This window comes from Fonsecaea pedrosoi (assembly GCF_000835455.1).
Source record: "Fonsecaea pedrosoi CBS 271.37 unplaced genomic scaffold supercont1.1, whole genome shotgun sequence".
Taxonomy (NCBI): Eukaryota; Fungi; Ascomycota; class Eurotiomycetes; order Chaetothyriales; family Herpotrichiellaceae; genus Fonsecaea; species Fonsecaea pedrosoi.
Genome location: NW_013550615.1, coordinates 2,710,280 through 2,725,531, shown reverse-complemented (window position 1 = coordinate 2,725,531; position 15,252 = coordinate 2,710,280). Strand labels below are relative to the sequence as shown.

Genomic DNA, 15,252 nt, shown 5'->3' with positions numbered 1-15,252 from the left:
ATCACTTATACCTGGACTCGTACCACTTCTACACTGCCTCGCTTCTTGAATCAATCTTCTCTAGCTGTGTCCTTCCTGCCTTTTTCATCTTAATATCTTGTCTCTTCGAACCCTGTATTTCTGCTCGACTTCAAAATCACCATTTCTCCGATCTTCGCCCGTCTTGGGTTTCGCTGGCTCCCGTCTTCTGCGTCATTCATTCCACGCCTATACTCGAACCAGCCGCCAACCACGAGACTGTCCTCTGCATTACTCGATATCTATCCTCAGCACCAGACACACCGACTTCCTCTTGGTGTTATTGTCGCCCTAATCTACACTCTTTCTACTCCACCGGCGCTGCGCGCACGCTTTGTACCACTTTCTAGGCATTGTAATTCACGACAAACTTTGTACTCTAGCGACTGACAAACAACGCTGGTTTGGACTCTCCTGTCCTACGTATACACCCGTCAGACTGAGGGCAAGGGATATATTCTTCAAAAACAATCAAGATTCTTGTGCGCAAAGGGACGGCACTCTTTGTTCTGTTGTGTGGTGGAACGACTGTCGCATTCTTCGGACTCCGCGGGCTTGAGTTATAGAAACTGATGGCAGGTGGCGGACATTCTAATATTCGGTGACTAAATGGTCCAGATGAACACTGGGGTGACGACGCCAAGGTCGCATCACATCGCTCTGCAGAGCGACACAATATGTTGCGCCTGCTCTCCTGGACAGGCTGTGATAAGGTCCATTCTCCAGAAATGAGATCCTTTGTTTCAAAACAAGACTCCCCTGGTTCTGGCCCTCTCGCTGTATCTGCCATGCCAGCGACACACAAACGAAAGCAATCAACGGATACCCAATCCCAATCAGAAAGGAAACGGGCGAAGTTTGTTGATAAAGAAGCCGGTGCCAATGTGCCTCCCAATTCCACCCGCGCCTTGCCTCCTGATGCCCTCAGGATTGCTGGATCCTCGCCAAACGACTCCCCATCTTTCCTGCCCACACCACCAGAGCAGAAAATGGAAGACTCAGAAATGAGACAGGTGGAATCTCCGCAGCAAGACGCGGATGCAGCGAGGCTGCAGTCGATCCGGAACGTCATTCAGACGCAGATCAGTCTTGAAATTCTACTGAAGCACAACGAACTACGACTCATCGACCAAGAAATAGCCAGATCCCAAGCCTCGTTAGAGCAATTGCGTCGCTGCAAGGAGATTCCTTTCCCGGCAACGCAACATCTTTCTATCGGTGTCAGCAATGGAACAGGCCCAGCTCTACGCAGTTCCTTCCCACCTCCACTACCCCAGTCACCCGCGCCTTGGGGGGTTCAAGACGGCCCTTACTCACGGCACTATGCGAAATGGTTACTGTCTGACCCCCGTTTCGACGGCGGTGAACAAGAACCCATCGCTATCACACCTGTTGGTAAATCTCCCATGAAGTTCAGATCTCAAACAAGAGGCCAGTTTGCAGAAGGACCGCAATCGTCAAGCCAAGCTCGTGCGCAGCGGAGTGGCAAACTAAAATCTTTGCCTGCAGGGTACGGGCAGCCGAAGGAGAAGGCAACCGGTCCGATGATTATCAAGAGGAAATCCGACGGAGCGACTGTGAAACTAGTCTGTCCGGACTGTGGTCGGTTTGACTTCGGGAGTGCCCAAGGTTTCATCAATCATTGCCGGATTGGCCACGGACGGAGCTTCGCCAGCCATGATGCTGCGGCAGATGCCTGCGGAGAACCGGTTGAAGTGGACGAGACTGGAGCTATGATCGGTGTTGAACCGACTGTGACACCCGTTGCAGGCAATGTCCATCCTCTAATCCGTTCAGCTAAACTTCTGATCCCCACACCTCCTCGAACATCTCAAACCACGCCCAGCACAACCCCTACAACAGGAAGTGTCAAGAGAACACAAGTGTCACCCGATTTCAGGGGATCTGCCTTGACGCCGAACCTGTCCGAGCTTGTCAAGGCTAGAGGACTAGGAATTGATCTTCAGGAAATGGTCCTGGACGCGAAAACGAAAGTTGAATTGCCGGAATCTGATTCGGAGGACGATGAAATGGAGATTGACATTCCCATGCAGCATACTGGCCAAGGCCGACACCCACAAGTTGCGGGCAGCAAACAACCACCGAAACCTACCAAGTCTCCAATGTCATCTCCATTGTTGAACTCCAGTATGCTGAGATCCACCACTAACTTACGAGGGGTGCCACAATACGATGGCGCCGACGACAAGCCTACCCAGCACCGGCCACGTGGAATGACTCTGCCGATGAACGGTGCCACATCGTCTGATATTCATCCCTCGGATCCCTCACCTACCAGTGAATCGAACCAGGCACCAAGTCTGGTGGATGATGACGAATTTGAGCCACACTCGCCAAGTAGCAGCTCTGCATCTGATGAGCATGACGACAACGAAGTTGAATTTGAAGTTCAAGGCGATGACGATGACGCACGAAGCGTTTTGCGAGGGCCGGATTTTCAGCCAAGCTGTACTCAAGCAGTCAGACCTCCGACACACACTCGGCGAGCTTCGGCGATTCGTAGACATGGTGAAGAAAGGGAAGAGAAACATGTCACTTTTGTGAGTCCGAGTCCAGCTCGCGACATGCCGGATACCCGCCTTGGTGGAGATCGAAAGAGAAGGAAGGCCTAGGTACCAGCGGCGAGGTCCTGATCCATTAGACTTTTACTTTCTCAAGATCATGTTCAACTAGCATTTGTGGCGTTCGAAGGCAATCCGTAGTGGGTTCTTATGGGAGGACAATGTGGTGTTTGCATCAATCAGCGAGGGGCTTGGATAGACAGAATGTAGGCGGGCCGCAGTGAAAGCACGCTTCTCACGCTTCTCCAGATTCTGTCAGTGTACATATTGTCGAGGTGTCTGAACGGTGTCAGCCACTCGTTGAGCAAGCTGAAGGTTTGCAAGCCAATGATAAAGACTCATCTCTGACATTTCCTCCCCTCTTCACTTGCAATGGCCACGTTAATGAGAAGAAATGAGAACTGCATACTTGTAGTTCCGTCGACAAGGCTGAATGTTCAGGCTCGCCAGGCTCTATCATAATCCACCAGTTGCGTCAGATGCTTCTGGAAAGTGCCAAGCCCAGGCCCGACTGACTTTCCCCAGCAGTCACGACTGCTCCTTGCTGGACTGCGTGGGCGATTGTAATCATTTAGACCTCGCCTCTCTTCCGACTCTGTGGGTATGCTCACCAAACAAGAATAGCTACCATCTTTTTCTGAAGGGCCGGTTCCTGCTGCGATTGTCTACAACCCCGCCCGTCAACAGCGTATCCCTCTACAAGGATGGCAGAAGCTCAGAAGTGCGTCCACAAAGGATGCGGGAAGGTGTTCACGGATCCAGACGAGGAATGCGTATATCATCCTGGCCCTCCGGAGTTTCATGAGGGACAGAAAGGTTCGTGTTTGCCTCCGACCGTTGTAGAACCCTCATTCTTCGCGTGCTAGCGGGCAATACAACATCTCATGCGTTGAACGGCTTACACTAACATAAGTCTGAGCGAACAGGCTGGATGTGCTGCAAACCCCGCGTTCTCACCTTCGACGAATTCCTCTCCATTCCACCCTGCACAAAGGGCAAGCACTCGACTGTAGATGATACCCCGGCGCCCACCCCCAAAGCCGACGCCTTGAAAGCCTCAGATATTGTCGCCGCCGCCCCCATACCTTCCCCAGTACCCATTACTCGGCCCCTGGGGTCTAGTCTCGCGACCGCCCAACAGCCCACACCCTCAGCTACACCGAAACCGGAACCGCCCGAAGACGAATCTGACGATCCAGATGCTGAAATCCCCTCTAGCGCGACATGTAAAAGACGAGGTTGTGGGAAGTCAAGAGAACCGAATGTGCCGCGAGACGAGGAGGAATGTGTTTACCATCCCGGCGTCCCCCTTTTCCACGAAGGCAGTAAGGGCTGGACATGTTGCAAGAGACGGGTCCTCGAGTTTGACGAGTTCATGAAGATCGAGGGCTGCAAAACCAAAAAGAGGCACTGCTACATAGGGAAGCCGAAAAAGAAGGAAGGGGGCACAACTGACGGAGAAACGTCGGCAGACACTGAGCAACTTCTGGAAAACGTCCGCAGTGATTTCTACCAGACTGTCAACAGCGTCATTGTCAGCTTCTACCTCAAAAAGATCGATAAGGAAAAGGCCCGGGTCGAGTTCACGGACGATGGCCTGTCGGTGGATTTAGATCTACCCACGCAGGACGGAAAGAGATTCACGAGGAATATACCACTTTTTGCTCCCGTTGACCCGGACAAATGTCAATTCAAGATCATGGGCACCAAGCTGGAACTTACTCTGGCGAAGAAAGACGGGGCCATCAGTTGGTCGACACTGAGGAGTGATGAGAAGGGAACTGGAGAAAGGATTCAGTTGGGAAGGGCTGGCAGGTTGGAGCGCAGTTGAGCAACGAAGAACAGGTGGACGAGAAGATGCACCACAACAAGCACGACGCAAAACGGATCGCACCATAACAAGAGTGACTAGTTCCATATGAATGAAACGGCCTACAGTGGGTGGAACCGGTTGAAAAAGTACAACCAGATAGCATAGCGAGGCGTGAGGTAAGAATTGGCATATGTAGTATAAATGGCATTGGTATATTCAAGGCCTCAACGCGGGAGCCTCGATCTCCATGTACGAAACAATCATTCCCTGTAGCATCTTCAAAGGGGTATTCTGCGCATAAAAGCTCATGCAGACAAGCGCAGACAGCAGCCCGTATTCCAACTCAGGAACACGCACAATGCTCCTCCAAAAAAGCAGGTGTATGAATGACAAGACATCTTTTCTTCTTGCTTTCAATCTCTTTTATAAGCGTGAAAAGCATTGTAGCATCTCCTCCACAGCTCCGCGCCATCGAAAAGACTGCGCAACCATAGTGTGGAAGGGAAAAAGGACGGTGCAATTCCTCTGCGAAGCCGGGAACGGAAGGAGATCCATGGTCGAAAACAAGAATAACCCTCAGCAAGCCACACGATGGTGGAGCTCCGGTGGTGTTAAGGTAATGTTAACACCTCTACTGATGATGAGGAAAGGAAAAGAAAAAAGGAAGAAGAAATGAAGTTTGGGCGCGAGGAATTTTGTACAGGAAAATTAAGTGGAGAACAAGAAAGGCTTGGCAAGTTGCTTTGGTCGTCTGGCTGCTTTTAAGCCGGGCCTGCACTCCTTCAGCCTTGTCTTTTGACACTTAGGCACTTCCTCTTGGGATGGTCTTCTTGTTCTCACTCTCACCACGTTCCCCGATATCTTCCACGGGGTCTTGTGGCAACCTGGACATCGAATATTGCCCGGATCGGGTGACCTTCGACTCCGACCGTGGCCTGTTTCGCAACATCAGCTGCCAAGTGCCAAATCCCAGAAAATCCCAACTCGAGACCTGCTTAGTCCCAGAGAAGCTGAATCCTTCTGCCCAAAAAGGGACAATTGGTGTTCAAATACACAATGGTTGCACAAAGTTCGCATGCAGCGCACAACCGCGCCCTCGAACGAGTCCAGACAGATGCTTATTTGACACAAATTTGCTGACCTCAGAAAATGCGGAGTATCTGTGCGGCCGCCAGAACATGCTGTATCACCCTCGTCAGGCGCCCAAGATCCCAATTCAGACTGCTCCCACTCCACATGCCACTGCGCGAGAACCACTTCCTTCGTTTCTGCTGCCTGATCGACGTACTGGGTTAGTATTATGGCGCCTTCTTCTTGTTGCGCGCCCAAGACCCTGTCTGCGGCGCTGTCCCGACAGTCACGCCGTCTGTAACAAACTTCAGCTTCGGAAATGTCCTGTTCATGGATGGTTGATCATGCCAAATCTCCGTCCATATCGTCCATTTTGGCCAAGTGATAATAGCCTTTGATCGTTGCGAGAGGCTCTATGATTAGATATCACGGTGGGTCTGTTAGGATCAGAGTATCTCAATGCCTTGTGGATGATGGTATGCCCCGGTGGCTGACCGTCTGATGGGCGCCACGCGAGAACTGGAGGCATAAGCGATAAGTTCCTCGGAATATCAGCCTATCTTCTCGTTAGTGACAGCGGGGAAATGGCTAACTCGACGGTCTTGTCAACCCCAGAACATCAGCTTGGATGCAGGGTGGGCATGTGGCATTCATCGGGACTGTCAAGTCCTTTGGCCATAGGAGGGGTTGATATTGCTAACAGCCCTGGATTGCACCTTCCTGTCTTCCAGAGGCCTGTGTGCCTACGTCATTTTCATGTTTCCCAGATGCTCACTCGAGGTACCTCGCACGTATTTTTGGTATAGTTGTGAGCATCCCTTCCAGGTACCCTGGACTTACACCATCAGGTTTGAAGACGTCGCCTCTTGCTCTGCGCCACACACTTTTACGTTATTTCTCACTCTATCCCTCTCTGTTCGAATAATATTCGTTGCTCATCTCAGTCGCAGGCTGTTTACCGGGCGGCCGTGTTTGCCTTGTGTACGGGTTATATACCCAAAGTGCCCTATTCCAAAGAAGACCTCCTCGACAAGTTTCTCTCTTCTTCGCTCGTGTTCGTTCCCCCCAAACCGTCGATGGCCTCATCTTTGCCGACAATGCTCACGCCCGAGCTCACGCCCTCTCAATCTATTGCCTCTTCTCCTTCTTTGCCCCCAACCCCAGATCCCCGCCCGCTAGACCTTGTGATAGCCAACTACAACGAGTGCTTGACGTGGCTGTCGACCTATGCTAGCCTCGCAACCGTCTACAGTAAGGGTAAACTTCCACCTGATCTGTCAATATTCCGAGCGGTTGAGATTCTGCCCAATTGGGGTCGAGAATCGCATACCTATCTCCACCACATCGTTCACAACTACGACGACCTTGCCGATGTGACACTGTTTCTCCAAGGCAATATCCACGACACGAATGATGGTACACCGGCACACACAGCCCTCTCCTTGGACGAGATTGTTCGGATGGCCCAACGCTTGACAGAATTACCCGACCTCCTCGGCAATAGCCTTTACATTCAGAACTATCCTCGAGATGGCGTGTTACCATTGGGCAAAATACACTCCTTCGGCGACTGGGACGGTGTCAAATACCTACCTGACTGGATCAAGAGACGCGGCAAGGGACTTCGACGGAGCCCATACTCGCCGGAGCAGTTTTGGAACTACATACTCAACGGTACCACAGATAACGAGGATCCCAAATGGGTTGCGCCGCCATCCGAGATCAGATGGACGCAGGGTGCTTTATTCGCAGTGACCAGACAGACTATTCAGCGACATCCCAGAGCGGTCTACGAGCGAGCATACAGCTACTTTCACACCCTGGCGCACGTTAATCCTGAGGAAGGTCACTACATGGAACGTTTCTGGCTGGGCATCTTCGGTCAACACGAGTTCGACAACCCCCAGGGAAAGTTTTACATTCCTCAACCTTTGAAACTGTCGACGGAGGAAACCGAGGCTCTTGCTGGCGAAGAACACAGCGAAGCCGTTGAGGACGGAGAAGTCTTCATGTTATGAGAGCTTGAGCGCTTTTTTGATCCCCAATGGTCTAGGGTATTTGGCTGCTGGGCTGGTTGGAAATGCATCTTTGACACTATGAAATTACATGGATCGATTGGGTGGAGGAAATGGCTCGTGGACCACTATATATACGTGTGTGTATGTATGTATGTCTGTATGTATGTACCTTGTCGAGTATGCTTAGTGGAGGTGCAGTTGAACAGTGTCACTCTCTTCTACTCTCTTTGGAGTGGCACGGGCATGCAAATCACGACTTTTCGTTCGTATATTCGGAGGGCCGTCTTTCACTGTTGCAATACTCCTGCCATACTGCTACACTGCTACACCCGGCTCAAGCGAGATTTTCGGCCAGCTAGATAGCTTACCTGCCTTCCTGGGTTGGCGGTTTTGTTACCGTTCCTACCACCTGGAGGGTGAGATTGAGGTTGAGATTGAGATTTGACCGACCATCCATCAATGATATGTTCCAACCTACTACGTACGCATAATAGAAGACGAGAAGACAACGACGGCAAGAAAGTGGGAATAGAAAACAGGAAACTGGGGAAGACTCGACTCGACTCGACTCACTAGATCTTTTTTCTTGTGCTTGTGCTTGTGTACGTCCCTGTCTGTTCGTTTTTGGTATGGTTTGGTTTGAATCTCTTTCCTCAATTCAGGCTCGAGCTCTAGCTCTTTATTTGGTCTGATCTGGTCTGATCTGGTTCGATCTGGCCTGATCTGACCTTTTCTGTGCTATTCAACTCAGTCAGCCGAGAACGCCGACGATCTCTTTCTTTTCTCATGCTCTTAGCACAGACTTCCATATCGCCCGTATCCTGAGAAGTTGATATGAGTACCAGCTACACACAGTGTTGATCCCGACCCTAGGTCCAGCAAGCGAGTGAGGGATGGTGGGTGACTCTGGTCAAAACTCCCCCAAGATCCCAACCTTTACTGTCAGCCCGGAATTTCCAAGCACATTCTTGTCACAGACCGGTGTCTCCCGGCCAGATCTTGTCGGACCCGGCTCTTGACCTTGATGGTCCCGGTGTGTTGATTATCTCTTCCTATGTTCTTTTTTTTTGGGTGTTTCCATTAACTCACTCGAGCTCATTCGTATCTTTTGTTTTCGAGAGGCGATTCTGGTCGGACGAACGACACGTCCGTAATGTATGTGACGTGCCAACATGTTGACTGGGGCGTGAGGACATGAGAAAGAGGCCCAGCCAGGGCGAGGACGAGGCGCGAAGTTCAAGCAGAGTCTTCTTCCTTTGCAGTAGTGTCGTCGTCGCTGGTAGAAACTTCCGCCTCCTTCTTGACGGGCGCGGCGACTGGTTGCTGGGTTTTTTTCTTCGTACCCGCGGCACCAGCTGCAGCCTTTGCACTCTTTGCAGTCCTTCTCTTCTTCACCGCTGGTTTGTCTCCGTCCTCCGAGTCGTGGACTTGCTCCTCTGATTTCGCCTTGGCATTTGGCGCGCGTTTGCGTCGTCCCGTAGCTGGAGCCGGAGCAGCTGCTGCTGCAGTAGTGGCCGCTGCAGTTCCATCAGCCTCGAGCAATTTCGCTTTGTTTTTGATGTTGGCGATGCGATGTGTGACGGCTTTGGCGGTACATTCTGTAATTGTGGACATGGTTAGTGCCCGGCCTCATATTCATTTTTGACGAGGCTGAAATGGACTATGAAGCTTGGAACGGCCATATGGAGACTTACCATTCCCCATCCGCAGTGCAACTGCTGAGTGGTCAATTTTGATCTCCGATGTGGCGAGTACCGCAGCAAAGAGCTAGGAGAGAGATATTCAAATCAGTCATGTGGGTTTCCAGTTATGGTTCTTTTTTTCACCAAATAGAGCTCAAAGAGTGTTGAGCGGAAGGGGTATTCAGCAATTGGTGTTTGCCGAGCGTTGAAGCTCCAGCCCAAACTTGGAGGGGGGCGATATGTACTCACCCGGGCATCAGCATCAGCATCCCATTTGATCGGCATCTTCAGGGTAGCAAAAGGCTTTCTTATCGAAGGCGCTTGAGGACAGGGATGTTCTTGAGAAAGGGATGTTCGAGGTGAGATCGACTGTATATACCTGTTAGTTGACATCGCCTGCTCCCGAGGTGGCCCAGGGAGGACTGGGGACAGTAGACATACCACGTAGTGTATTGATTGTGATTGAATAGGAAGAGGGAACAGGAGATCGTCGAGCCGGACGGACAAGGTGATGTTATGGAAGGGAAAAGGGAAACTGGGAAAAAGAAGGGAGTGAGGCAGATATTTATGGACAGTTTGGGGAAGGGGATTGAAAAAAATTCCTCTGAAAAGTGAATTTTTAGGGAGAAACACACGCTGAATGAGAAGAGAGAGGGAAGTGACGAGGTTTTCAATTTGCCAAATGTGTAATCCGGGGCGCGGTAGAATCAGGTCAGGGCATTGGATGGATCAGAACAGACTGCCAACCGATATAGAGAGCACAGCATGAGATTGTCTGAATAGCAACTTCATCCACACTTTAATCATTCCGATTGACGCTTTTGATGATTGCAATCTCCGTTTTGAAGCCGAGGACGACGCCTTGACGCTCTTTACTTGGAATTTTTTCTGTAGACTGACGCTTGCTGGCCCTAGATCATGTTCCCATTTCACCAGTTCTCGGGTGTCTTCGATTTCTCAACTGGCATATTCCCAGTTCTCACCCTTTCGTACTCAAGAGAACCTTGTACCCTGCTGTCGTTCAGAGCCCTTCCGTATAATGACGTCCGGATATCATTTCCACTAACCCACTCGTGCTTCAGCTGCTGGATAGGGGTTTACCGCAGTCAGTGGTGACAGGAACGGAAATCCGAGTATTGGATGACTCATTCGTATCTTGCCAGCTCCTGGGGTGGATGCTGGTCGCTTTGTGCGAGACATCAGAGCATTGATAGTGCACGAGGAGATTAATGCCCCAGCTATCCTCTCCTCAAGAAGTCCAGGTTTCGCTTTGCAGACCGACAACATCATTCTAAACTCGCAAGATCGAGCGGGACACTACTCCCCCTCCCGGCACGATATCTCTTCGGCACGCCTGTAAATGGGCGCGGCGGAGGTAATTGGCTTTCATCCTGAAACCTCCACCGGTTATCCTCAACTCTAATCTGACTCGATCCGCTTGATACACCAAATAAACTCCCATTGGTCAGAGTGTACGAGCTTGCGTCTAGTGTAGATCGAGATGGCATTTGTGAAACTCGTCGAGAAGCAGGCGGTGAAACAGGCGACGAGGGCGAGGGCGGGGCCTCCGGAATTGAGTGAGATGATTGTCTTCCAAATGCTGCTACAGCTGCCCTTTGCGCCAGAGACGAACCTGCGCCATTTGTCGCTGGTGGCAGACTTGGTGGTGGAGGTGGGCCTGGCGGTGGAGGCGGTGTTGACCTAGATGGTGGTCCCGGAGAAGTAGAAGGTGGTAGGGGAGGCGGTGGAGGTGCTAATGAAGGTGCTGAGCTTGAGAATGGCGGAGGAGGAGGAGGAGGAGCGGGAGGAGCTGAGCTGACCGCTGGCGGTGGTGGTGGTGGCGGAGGGGGTGGTGCTGCAGGAGCAGGGCTTGCTACTGGTGGCGGCGGTGGCGGCGCTGGAGGAGCAGGGCTTATCGAAGGCGGCGGAGGAGGTGGTGCAAGAGGGACGAAACCCGAGGATGAAGGTGGTGGAGGTGGAGGAGGAGCGGGAGGGGGAGCAGCGGTGCTGACTTTTCGCGATGATGGCGGAGGAGGAGGTGGCTTTCCGGCCACCAGATTGGCCACAGACGAAGGCTTGGATAGTGGTTTTGGAGGTGGCTTTTTGAGATGTGCCAATGGACTTGGAATTGCCGGTGCTGAGTCCGTTGACTGCGGTAGAGGAGGTCTGAAACCCGGGACAGGAGGAGCAGGCATTGACGGCGGACGCGGTGCTGCTGCTAGAGGTGGTCGGGGAGCAGCTGGTGTAGATGTTTCCGAATCTGAGTGAGCACCGTCCAGACCTGCTCCGGTATCAATTCCTCCTCGTGTCTTCCTCAATTTGGGCATTCCTGCAGCGAATAGTCCTGCTAACTGTGGTGGCCCATCGATGCTGGAGTCGTTGCCTGCATCACTATGACTCCGGGCTCGATTCCCACCACTTGGAACTGGGGGGGCGAGACCACTGGGTGCCTTTATTCCTCCAGGGACCGGCGGTGCTCCTGCTATAGGCCCTCCTCCGCCTCCAGAAGGCTTGCCTACCAGAGGCGCTGAACGGTCATTCGTGACAGCCTTCTTCAACCTCGTCCCTTTGGTGATGTCTGATAATAATGCGTCCTGCACAGCGAGTCAGCAACTGTATGGGATATTTTTTGCACCCTCTAGGCCTAGCCCAATTCCTCCCATCGAAACCAAAGATATGAGAGCTCGAATGACATACCCGCCCTTTCGCAGCTGACTTAGGGGGCGCTGATGGCAGCGAGCCTCCGGGCAGAGGCGGTGGAGGTGGAGGTCCTCCCATTCCCGGAGGAGGAGGAGGTGGTGGCGGCGGCGGCGGCGGAGGAGGAGGAGGGGCAGGCATCTTGCTGCCACTCCCTTGAACGCTGTTATTCTATCCTTCTCGTCACTCCTTCTCGAAACGCGATATTGTAGTTCGTCCAGGAGAGGAGGTTGGGTAGCGAAAGGCGGAGGATAGCGAGGCTCGTGTGTCGTCCAAAACGCTCGAGTGGTGTATTGGTGACAAGGGAAAACGTCGAGACTAGAGTCAGGTCACGCCGTTGTGAATACACATATATCAATAATGGCTCTCTGCCTGGTTGTTGTGATGGAACATTTGCAGGCGTGGGTGATTGGCAACTGGCAACTCGTCATACGAACGCGGCGGAGTCGATTTAACGTAACGCCTGTGAGCGCAATCTTCGGCGTCCTGATGGCGTTGCTCCACATTGCACGGCATATCAGCACAAACATAACTACGTCTTCAGTTCCAGGCAACACAATTATTCCACCCTTCAGGGCTTTTTCTCAAAACCAAATCTATTCATTGCTTACAACCTTGCCTTCGTTTTTCTGCAGAGTTCAAGTTACAGGTACCGGATCCTGCCGCCCGAAGCCAAGGTATGCCAGCAAGTCGCACAAAAAATAACTCGCAACTACCTATGAGACTCAACTCCCCCGGAACCATATGAAGATCGTGACAGACCAGAAACAAGCAGATCATGAATATGCGGGGTTGATGGAAAGCCTTCACTTTCACCTTGTACGTCCTATCACCATGACAAGCTGGCTGCAGTCACCGGAATCTTGAATTGTGGAGGGCACTATGAATGACTGCAGATCTTGCAAAAGACCATCTGAAGGGTAAATTGTGTGGTAGCAATTTTCGCGTTCGAGAAGACTGGTCGATTGTTGAGACCAGGAAACGCACTTGTCCGAGAGGGAATTGTTCAGGAGTGACCGGCCTTACGGAGCGAGTTGCTCAACCACTCGAGACCTTCATAGAGACCATCACCAGAGGTAGCGCAGGTGGATTGGATATACTGTATCACGCTTTAGCCACTGGCACACTGAAATAACTCGGTTTCTCCTTACCCATGCGCGTTGTCGAAGACTGTGCAGACCAAGCTTATCGGTGATTTCGGCAGCGTTCATTGCGTTCTAGGGGTGCGTCAGAGCGAGCAACAAGAAAATTCATGGATCTGGCACTCACAGGCAGATCCTGTTTGTTGGCGAAGACCAAGAGGAGGGCATCACGCAGCTCGTCCTCATTGAGCATGCGTTGGAGTTCCTCACGTGCTTCGACGATACGATCCCGATCGTTGGAGTCGACCACGAAGATGATGCCCTGAGTGTTCTGGAAGTAATGCCTCCACAAAGGCCGAATCTTATCTTGCCCACCAACATCCCACACTGTGAATTGGATGTTCTTGTATTCGACGGTTTCGACGTTGAATCCTGGGAGCGCAGGTTAGATCTAGGGTTATTCAGGGCGATCATGGTTTCTCATCGTACCGATGGTGGGAATCGTGGTGCTACACGATGTTAGTGTGGATTTCTAGGGGCTTGCATGGGGTACGCAAGGCAGCAGCTGATATCACATACACAATTTCACCAAGCTTGAGCTTGTACAGGATGGTAGTCTTTCCAGCAGCGTCGAGACCAACCATCAAAATTCTCATCTCTTTCTTTCCCCATAGTCGGTCAAACAGTTTTGAGAAGGCGAGACCCATGTCTGCGGTTCAGCTGAGGGAGGTCGTGGCAAGGGAGATTGTGGGTAAGGCGGTCTGGTAAATAGGGTCAGCTAGGGACAGTCTGGAGACGCGCAGGTCGATGCGAAATAATGTGATATAAAGAAGTATAGAATGAAGCCAGTAGGTTCTAGGTCTCCTGCAATATAAATGAAACCAGAGGACCGCCCTGTAAACGTCGCGCGACCCAGAGACAGATGTGTGGCCACTTTGTCCTCGAGGACCTGGCACGTTGGATTTTTGCGGCAGGCAGCTGGAATTCTTTGGCTTACCGAAAAGGCTAAGGGACTCTATTCCTGGCGTAGAGACAGGCAAAAGAGTGTCAAGATGCTAGGTGGACGTGATTGTCAGGATTAAAGATGGACAATGGGGGAAGTAAGTCTGAAAGTGGACAAGTTCTCAGGACGCCGGGTGGATAGTTGGGCTGGCGAAGTTGGACTCGCAGCCGATGATTGCCAAGCCCTCCTGCAGACAAAATCTCCCGGAGCCAGCCACAGCGCAGGCTGCAGAATCGAGGCTGCACAGATCGGATCTCTTGACAAGAAATTATATTTGGACTATGAGACTCTCTATAACGTGTAAGCAAGGCTGACTCTTATGAGGCTACAAGAAAAACAATTTTCTCCGGAGGCATAATTCCAATTTTGATCGGTGACAGACGTCGCCGTCCTGCCCGCTGCTAACAGGAAACGGGCTTCGATTTACCATCACACCATACTGTACCACACAGCACGTGAGTAACAAACTGATCTGGCTCGACATATCTTGCGATCAGAAACCATAACTGCACCTCTCTCTTTTTAGTTGCACACCTCCATCCTCAGTGTCGTTGTAAGATACTTCCTGCCTTCCTTTTCCACCTCCTGTTTTGGCTCGATGATCCGAAAGCCGAGTTTTTGGTAGAGATTCAGAGCATTGTCATTGCCATGTACTACACTCGTGATGCAGCATGGTGACTCGCCATATTCCCTCGATGAGTTTTCCCTAGCATGATCGATGGTCGCCTGAACAAGGCGCTTCCCTAACCCTTGCCCACGCACCTCAGGCTCGACATAGAGTGCCGCCATATACCACTCGGCGAAAGATGGTCGACCAGCATCATCCAATGCCTCGGGACTTGGCGCGACGATGACCACAAATCCAACCCATTGATGCTCCAGTAGGGTCGATTTCTGAGCCTGTGCATCATGGCGAAGCAGGATAAGGTGGGTTACCTGGTCGTCCCTCAGTCTATTCAACCAGAATTCCTCTGGCTGGCTGGCCTCGCTCTCGTAACTGGATATGAAACTCTTCGCGTCTTCCTTCAGGCTTCTCAACCTCAGGACCTTGAGACGGGACGAATACTCAAGAAAGGTGGCATGGTCCTGAGCGGGACGGGGTAGAGTGTGGACAGAAAAGGAAGCCATAAGGCCAAGCCGAGAGAAGGTGTCGAAAATCTTGTAATGCAGGAGGAGGATCTCTCGATCTGTGTACAATAACAAAGGGTTTGTCCCGGCTAGGGAGTCCCCTGTGTATTAGCTGACGCCGTAATGACTCACTGAGACGAGATTGTATGACTACTCTT

General features: G+C 51.7%; 7 protein-coding genes across 7 annotated transcripts; 3 read left to right on the top strand and 4 right to left on the bottom strand.

Annotated features, from left to right (window-relative positions):
• Nucleotides 1-806: 806 nt before the first annotated feature.
• Nucleotides 807-2,651, top strand: Z517_00987 (uncharacterized protein; the record flags this gene model as incomplete). Its single annotated transcript, XM_013433949.1, has 1 exon — nucleotides 807-2,651. One exon carries the CDS (start codon nucleotides 807-809, stop codon nucleotides 2,649-2,651), a length of 1,845 nt encoding a protein of 614 aa, XP_013289403.1.
• Nucleotides 2,652-3,304: 653 nt separating this feature from the next.
• Z517_00986 (uncharacterized protein) lies at nucleotides 3,305-4,431 on the top strand (the record flags this gene model as incomplete). The annotated part of the gene is made up of 2 exons (XM_013433948.1): nucleotides 3,305-3,416; nucleotides 3,527-4,431. 2 exons carry the CDS (start codon nucleotides 3,305-3,307, stop codon nucleotides 4,429-4,431), a joined length of 1,017 nt encoding a protein of 338 aa, XP_013289402.1.
• Nucleotides 4,432-6,581: 2,150 nt separating this feature from the next.
• Nucleotides 6,582-7,502, top strand: Z517_00985 (uncharacterized protein; the record flags this gene model as incomplete). Its single annotated transcript, XM_013433947.1, has 1 exon — nucleotides 6,582-7,502. One exon carries the CDS (start codon nucleotides 6,582-6,584, stop codon nucleotides 7,500-7,502), a length of 921 nt encoding a protein of 306 aa, XP_013289401.1.
• Nucleotides 7,503-8,738: 1,236 nt separating this feature from the next.
• On the bottom strand, nucleotides 8,739-9,469 carry Z517_00984 (uncharacterized protein; the record flags this gene model as incomplete). Its single annotated transcript, XM_013433946.1, has 3 exons — nucleotides 8,739-9,100; nucleotides 9,197-9,269; nucleotides 9,329-9,469. 3 exons carry the CDS (start codon nucleotides 9,467-9,469, stop codon nucleotides 8,739-8,741), a joined length of 576 nt encoding a protein of 191 aa, XP_013289400.1.
• A 1,001-nt stretch (nucleotides 9,470-10,470) lies between these two features.
• On the bottom strand, nucleotides 10,471-12,022 carry Z517_00983 (uncharacterized protein; the record flags this gene model as incomplete). The annotated part of the gene is made up of 2 exons (XM_013433945.1): nucleotides 10,471-11,778; nucleotides 11,882-12,022. 2 exons carry the CDS (start codon nucleotides 12,020-12,022, stop codon nucleotides 10,471-10,473), a joined length of 1,449 nt encoding a protein of 482 aa, XP_013289399.1.
• Nucleotides 12,023-12,887: 865 nt separating this feature from the next.
• Nucleotides 12,888-13,670, bottom strand: Z517_00982 (ADP-ribosylation factor; the record flags this gene model as incomplete). Its single annotated transcript, XM_013433944.1, has 5 exons — nucleotides 12,888-12,980; nucleotides 13,033-13,098; nucleotides 13,151-13,395; nucleotides 13,453-13,472; nucleotides 13,543-13,670. The coding sequence occupies 5 exons, from the start codon at nucleotides 13,668-13,670 to the stop codon at nucleotides 12,888-12,890; spliced, it is 552 nt and encodes a 183-aa protein (XP_013289398.1).
• Nucleotides 13,671-14,488: 818 nt separating this feature from the next.
• Nucleotides 14,489-15,094, bottom strand: Z517_00981 (uncharacterized protein; the record flags this gene model as incomplete). The annotated part of the gene is made up of 1 exon (XM_013433943.1): nucleotides 14,489-15,094. One exon carries the CDS (start codon nucleotides 15,092-15,094, stop codon nucleotides 14,489-14,491), a length of 606 nt encoding a protein of 201 aa, XP_013289397.1.
• Between the last annotated feature and the right edge of the window lie 158 nt (nucleotides 15,095-15,252).